General features: G+C 41.7%; 1 protein-coding gene across 1 annotated transcript; it reads right to left on the minus strand.

Moving 5' to 3' along the window:
• Nucleotides 1-1005: 1005 nt before the first annotated feature.
• On the minus strand, nt 1006-2554 carry LOC122651464 (cytochrome P450 94A2-like). Its single transcript, XM_043844861.1, has one exon. It carries the CDS (start codon nt 2541-2543, stop codon nt 1017-1019), a length of 1527 nt encoding a protein of 508 aa, XP_043700796.1. The 5' UTR covers nt 2544-2554; the 3' UTR covers nt 1006-1016.
• Between the last annotated feature and the right edge of the window lie 4363 nt (nt 2555-6917).

A 6917-nucleotide genomic window follows, 5' to 3' on the forward strand; every position in this document is an offset into this window, starting at 1 on the left:
CAAACCCAATACAAACTGGGGTCAAAACCAAATATGAAACGAAAAAAACTGAAATGTGTTGGTGCGGTTCTATTTCATAAACACATGCTCTTATTCAATTTTGATTCGGTTTCAATTTCACATGTTATATATTAAACCGAACCAAAAAAACTAAAACCAAACTGATTGACACCCTTACTAGGATGGACTTGCAGGAAAGAAGCTGTGGAGGAGAGACGTGTTGAGGAAGATGATGTGGGTCCCATGTATTTTCCCCTAAATAAAGCAAGCCTTGAGAAGCGGTTGATTGTTTTTATTTTGACACATTTCATCTAACCAGCGTAAGTGAAGAATAGTTAATGTTTGCGTTTGCGGGGCTGATCCGAACTCTTCGTGAGTTCGTATGGTTGGTTTTGTTACAATGGAAGAAAGGATTTAAATCTTCTCCAATTCCCCAATAGTGTAGTGTGGTGCAGATCTGGGTGGAGAGGGCAATACCTGACAGGCGCGAAATCTATCGAGCCAAGGTCATTGACTCTTTTTTTTTCTCTCATGCTTGGCACTGTTGGATGTTGCGTCTACCAAGTATCGACATCTTCAACCCAAATTGCACTCGAGAAACAATTTGGATCCTCTACCGCCGAGTTGCCTAGCAGGACCGTGCTGCCCAGACACGGTGTTGGGTGCAATGTCCGCCTTACCCCTGCCCAAATGCCTTGCCCGAGTGGAGGTAAGGTGATCTTTGCACGCAGCACCGTGTCTGGGCAGCACGGTCCTACCGAGCAGCTCGGCAGTAGAAGATCTGGATCCCTCAAGAAATCGCCTTCCCTCCTCTCTCGTCTCCAGAAAACAAAAAAAATCTCCCCAAAAAAATAAAGTAAAAAAAGAGACAAAAGAAAATAGAATAAAATAAATGAGGATCCTGGCTGATTTTTTTTTTATAAAGAAAAACCTAGCTGCTCACATAAAGTGAGAAAATATTAAAAAGGGATCCCAATCAAGATGCAATAAGGCCCCCTCCGTGGGCCATCACCACCTTATCTCCTTTCCTCAATTTTCACTGGAAAACCTCCTTTCATTTTGGAAGTCAAGTAAGAAATAAATACCGGCTCAAACTCCTCCACCACCGGCACAACCCTGTACCGGCTCAATACACCGGCAACCACCTTCTTCATCTGCAAGAACGCCATATCCTTCCCTAAGCATATCCTCGGCCCTGCTTGAAACACTGGATAAGTATATGGATCCCTCCCCACAAAACTCCATTTTCCTTTACTCTCCTCTCTCTCCAACCACCTCTCCGGCTTAAATTCTGACGAATCTGATCCCCACAGCTCCTCCATCCTTCCCATGGCATAAGGATGATATGTCACTCTCATTCCTTTCTTCACAATGGTTCCATCTGGTAACACATCGTCTCCTCCAGCCTCCTTGGTATCGCTTGGTACTGGTGGGTATAAACGCATACTCTCGCTCAGCGACGCATGAGTGTACACCATGTCCTTCACTTCCTCATAATCAAGTGATTCTGGTTTCTCCCTAATCTCCTTTAGTATCTCCTCTTCTACATGAGAATTGCAAGAAATTAACCAAAAAAACCAAGTTAATGCTGCCGATGTAGTATCTCGACCGGCCAAAATAAAGCTAATTACCATGTCTGTCACAAAATATTCATCCAAATGCCCAGAACTCAAAAGTCTCGAGAGGAGATCTGATGTTTCTAACGATGAATTCTCCTTAAGCTCGCGTTTCTTTTCTTTTATGATGTGCCCTGCAAACCCACGAACTTGCGAGATTGCCGACCTCAACCGTCGCTCATGCCCAATATTGAGTGCGCGTTTCAGCTTCCACAGAGCCGGAATGGCGCAGTTCATCCGCATTCCACTTATCAGTACGGCCTCATCAAATGCGGCAGCAAATTCAGCTATTGGGAGTGAAGGTGATAAGTACTCTGGATCGAACCCAAAAGCAATTTTGCAGATGTTGTCGAATGCAAATCTTTGTAGAATGTCTTGCAGATCGAGTATGGATTTTTCAGCTGCGGCTTTTGTGAGGAGAGGAATAAGTCGGTCGGATAGCTCGGCCTCGACAACAGTTTCGACGAATTTGCGAAGAGATTTGGTATTGAATTCATGGCTAGAGATTTGTCTCTGAAATTTCCAGTTTTCACCGTCGGTATTGAAGATGCCGGAACCAAGGAAATCGGTGAGGCTACGGCGGACAAAACCACCCTTGGGGTAGAGGTAGAATTGGGTCTTGAGGATGTGTTGGACGTTGGATGGGTTAGCAGTAATGATCTGTGATTCACCAAAAGCACGACAAAGAACGAAGGTTCCAGTGGGGGATTGTTTGAGGATATCTGTGATCCATTGGTTCCGCCGCTTCTCGTTCACAAAGATTGCAATTGATGAGCCAATCAATGGGTAAGAACTGGGCAGTTTATTAGAAGAAGATGAAGAAGATTTTTTGCTACCCACAAAGCTAGTGCGAGTATTAATGAAGAAGAAAACCAAGAATGGGAGAAGGAACAGGAGAAATGAAACCAAAAACTCAAGCTGTAACATCTTTTATGATCTCCAAGACAGTTATGGCTTTCTTTCTTTGCGGTTGAAACTTGAAACGGAAGTCATCCGTATATAAAAGGCACAAGCAGGGATTAGCGACGCTGCCGATGCTGGTGTAGGATATAATCTGCCACACCACCAAGCCAACAAGAGCATGAAAGGGTACGGAGCTACAGAGGGTCCACGGGAAAGAAAGAGATTAGGAGAGAGCAAATTAAACAAATGATACCAAGGAGGGCATATATCGTTTTCCCAAGAAATAATAATAATTTGCATTTGAAACATGAAACATGAAACTTGAAAGAAAAAATAACACATGAGAGTGGGGATTACTACCAGATAGCTAGGTGGGCCCTCAGGTGATGGGGTGGGTCGTGGGTACGGGATCCGGACTCTGGCCAGACTCCGAGTGGGGAGGAAGGTTTTATTAATCGGTATTGATCTTTGCCGATATCTCGCGGATCAATCTGGAAGGATAATTTTCCGGGTGGAGCTGCCATAAGGCAGTGTGACCTGTGAACCAGAGAAGTACAAATATGTAGATATCCAGATGGTCTGACGATGGTCAGGTAACGCTCATGCTTTATGCCGTCTGTCACACTGTAAAGGTGCATCAACGTCGTCAGGTAACGCTTATGCGTTATGGCGTCATGCATCAACGAAACTTCTAGTCTTCTACCCTGAGAATCAAGGCTTTAGTATATCGTATCAGTCTGGCCGATATCACTGATCCGGATAGATATTGATTCGCCCGATAAATACCCATATCCATTTATCCATGTCGATAATAAACCATGATAAAATAACAAAAGAAATTAAGCAAAATAAGACTTCTAAAAGTCTGGTTGGTACAACAACGGTTTCCTCAGCCACTGACTGTGGATGTCGGCAAAAGTTTGGCCTGTGGCCATAGTTAAAACATATATGTTAAAATAATTGTGCTTAGGAGTTAGTACACTGTTTAAAATGGTTCAAAATTCGAAAGAGATGATAAAAATTTACAAAAATATTAATAGAGGAGAGATTTTATATACGATCGTCTAAGCATGTACGATCGTATCCCCTCTCACAAAAAGTTGGAGAGGTTATAAATCCACATCCATATTTAATGCCTTGAAATCTCCCACCCTCTCATATGCATGACTTAGATAGCCGGGTATGAAAACTGTCCCCATATTAATATTTGATGCGTTGGTTATTCAATGTTATAATATTATAGGTAAGAGATCACTCTAGTTGGAGTTTTGTGCTTTCAAAGCTTCAAACCATCTCTCTTTCTTTTGTCTTTAGAGTCTTGTAACTCTTTCGTAACTTAATGTTTTGAAGTTTGTTTTGATTTTTCAAAACGTCAAATCATATCTCTCTCTCGGTGTAGCAGGGGATTTTCTCGTCTCTTCTTCTTGGTTGTTTGTTTTTGAGTAAGAGTATAGCTATCGGACTTCCTGTGTAATCACAACTAGGAGTGCTACCTTTGTGATTAGGGGGTTGTTTATTGAAGGATTAAAAATGTAGGTCAATCTGGATTGCACTAATAGGGACGCTTTAATACCTTAAGGAACGTATCCAATACGACCCAACTCGATCTGTTTTGGTACATTTCGTGCTACTCAACATTCTACCCATGTCATTCGTTGTGTTTGTGATATCAACGATAAGAAGAACTTGTAGACGTCAACTTCTTAAGGTATTTTTAATTTATATTCTTTCCAGATCTATTTTACAAAGAGATAAATTTTGTTCTCTTTATTTAAGTCCATATAACAATTTGAAGTGCTTGTACCAGCATGAGGACCAATGACAGCACATGCAGGAGATCAACCTAGATGTCATTTTTTTATTTCATTGGAGTCAATGCAGTATTTTTGCATACTTGTGTGACTAAAAGTAGGAGCCATGTGATGAGATAACATTCTTTTTACCTAATATTTGAAAGAAAAGGACAATTTAAAAATATTTTAATTAATAATGCTTTTTGGTTTGGTTACCTATAGTGTTGCGTCAAGAACTGTGCCGGAATGAACTGTTCTTACAATACAGAATTAGCAAGAGAGGGCCGAGCTGTGCCGGTTGGACCACTCTGATGCCTAAGTCAGAACTCTTTGCAACAGATAGAATAATTGAATTCAGATTATCGTGGAAGGAATTTATCCAGTTATTTATAGACGAAGAATGAGGCATGGTGGGTAGAATCGTGTCCTCTTAGGAATGTAGAGTCCTGGGCATGGAGTGAGAGATTTAGGAGTAATTCTGGGGATAGTGTTGATCCCTTGATTCCCTTGCGCTTTATTAGGCGACGTACGGGCGATAATCTCGGACCATGAAGTTTCGTGGCGTGTTCTCTTTTAGTGGAGTGTGATGTTCGGGTCGTCCTGATAAGGTCGTTCCCCACCTTCCACAGGGTGGTCAGGGTTCTGATCGGGTAGTGCTCTAACGAAGGCTCGACTGAGGACCCTTCACTACTTTGACGATGCCTGACCTTACGCATATGTCCTTTGAGATCGGGTTCACGCTTGGGTTTCATTCTTTACAATAGGGACGGCTTCGCTCGTCCTTTACAACCTCGACTCGTCCCTGATATACGTGTCAGCTTTTTACTGCCTGACGTTTTGTGGCGTATCATATAGAAACCCACTTTTCATTATTATTATTTTTTTTTACAATTCAAATAACTGCCAAGCGTTTGGATGAGGATAAAAAATTTATGAGTAGGTAGGGTCCAAGCCGGTAAGGGTCTCAATCTAGTACCGAAACCATATACCACACCGTATTACCATACTATATCATACCAAATACAATTCAGTATGGTATTGGTATGGAAAAATGGAACTGTGTTTGGTACGGTACGATATCGGTATGAAGGTTAAAACCATCGATACATATCGATACCGTACCATTTTACCAAATACAGTACCCTACCAAATTAAACTATATATATATATATACAATTATATGTCTATATATATAAGTATATATGTATTTCATATGTATAATAATTTATAGGGAAAATTTACAAGACACCCCCTGTAAGTTAGTGAAATGACATAGACATATCAAACCTTGTTAAAATATCACAAACACTCCTTATTTTATGATTATATTTCAACATAGTCCACTCTGTTAGGTTTGTGCAATTAAGTCGTTATTAAATTTTTTTAAATGGTCAAATTACCCTTACCACAGGGTGAACTCCCCATAATACCCTTACATCTAAATGTAGGAATGAACCACATTTTGCCTTCCGCCGCCGCCATCACCACCACCACCACCCGTTCTTACTCTCCTATCCCTTGCAATCCCGCTCCGATCCTGCCCTTCAATCCCGCTGCTGCAAGCATCCCCTTAGGCTCCAAACCTTATTCCCAGTCCCTCTTCTCACCCAATCCTTCTCTTCTCCATAAATAAATAGGAAAAACGAACTGATAAATCTCTATGATGGAGAGGTTTTTCTGTTTCTCCGCTTCGTCAAATTCAGACTATTCTCTGGTCTGCGTGGTGCAGAAATCTCTACAACGTACAGGTTTTTCCGTTTCTCCTCTCCGTTAATTTGAAAGGTAAGTTGCTTCTTCAATTCCTGCAGAAACAATTCTCGAGAAACCTTTCTTACTGTTATTGACACTAGCTTTCGAATTTTGCATCCCGTAGTAAAATAATTTGAATAGTTTTTTTGATAGGTTAATAATTTGTAAATTTCATCTCTAGAGCTACATTGATCCCAGGATTTTGCCTTCTCTATCGATCTTTTGATCTGCATCCCATTCAGATCTGAAGGAAATCATGGCGGAAATTGGGAACGATGGTCCGTTTCCATCAAATTTGGATCTGGTATTGCTTTGCTGCTAGATCCTTCCATCCGGAGATGGGTTCTATCTCCCTGGTAGTTATCCTCACCAATACGAAGTTGGCAACCAGTTTTCAGTGAAAGTGAATTCTCTTACTTCCATCGAAGCTGAGGTGCCCTACAGCTATTACAGTCTACACTTTTGTAAACCTCTTGAGGGTGTGAAGGACAACCGAGAAAACCGGAATTGGTGAACTCCTTATGGGGGATAGGATCGAGAATTCGCCCCTCAGGTTTAAGATGCAAACCAACGAGACCGAGGTATTTCTCTGCCAAACTGGTTCCTTATCAGCCGATGACTTCAGCTTTCTGACAAAGAGGATCAATGAGATGTATGAGATGAATCTGATCCTCGACAACCTCCCTGCCAGCCATTCGTTACACGAAGAAATATGGTTACCTCATCCGATGGACCGGTTACCCTGTCGGTATCAAGGTTCAGGACGTGTACTACGTGTTCAACCATTTGAAGTTCACGGTTCTGGTTCACAAGTACGAGGAAAGCAATATGGCCCGAGTGATGAGGACTGGTAACG

This window comes from Telopea speciosissima, chromosome 1 (genome assembly GCF_018873765.1).
Source record: "Telopea speciosissima isolate NSW1024214 ecotype Mountain lineage chromosome 1, Tspe_v1, whole genome shotgun sequence".
NCBI lineage: Eukaryota > Viridiplantae > Streptophyta > Magnoliopsida > Proteales > Proteaceae > Telopea > Telopea speciosissima.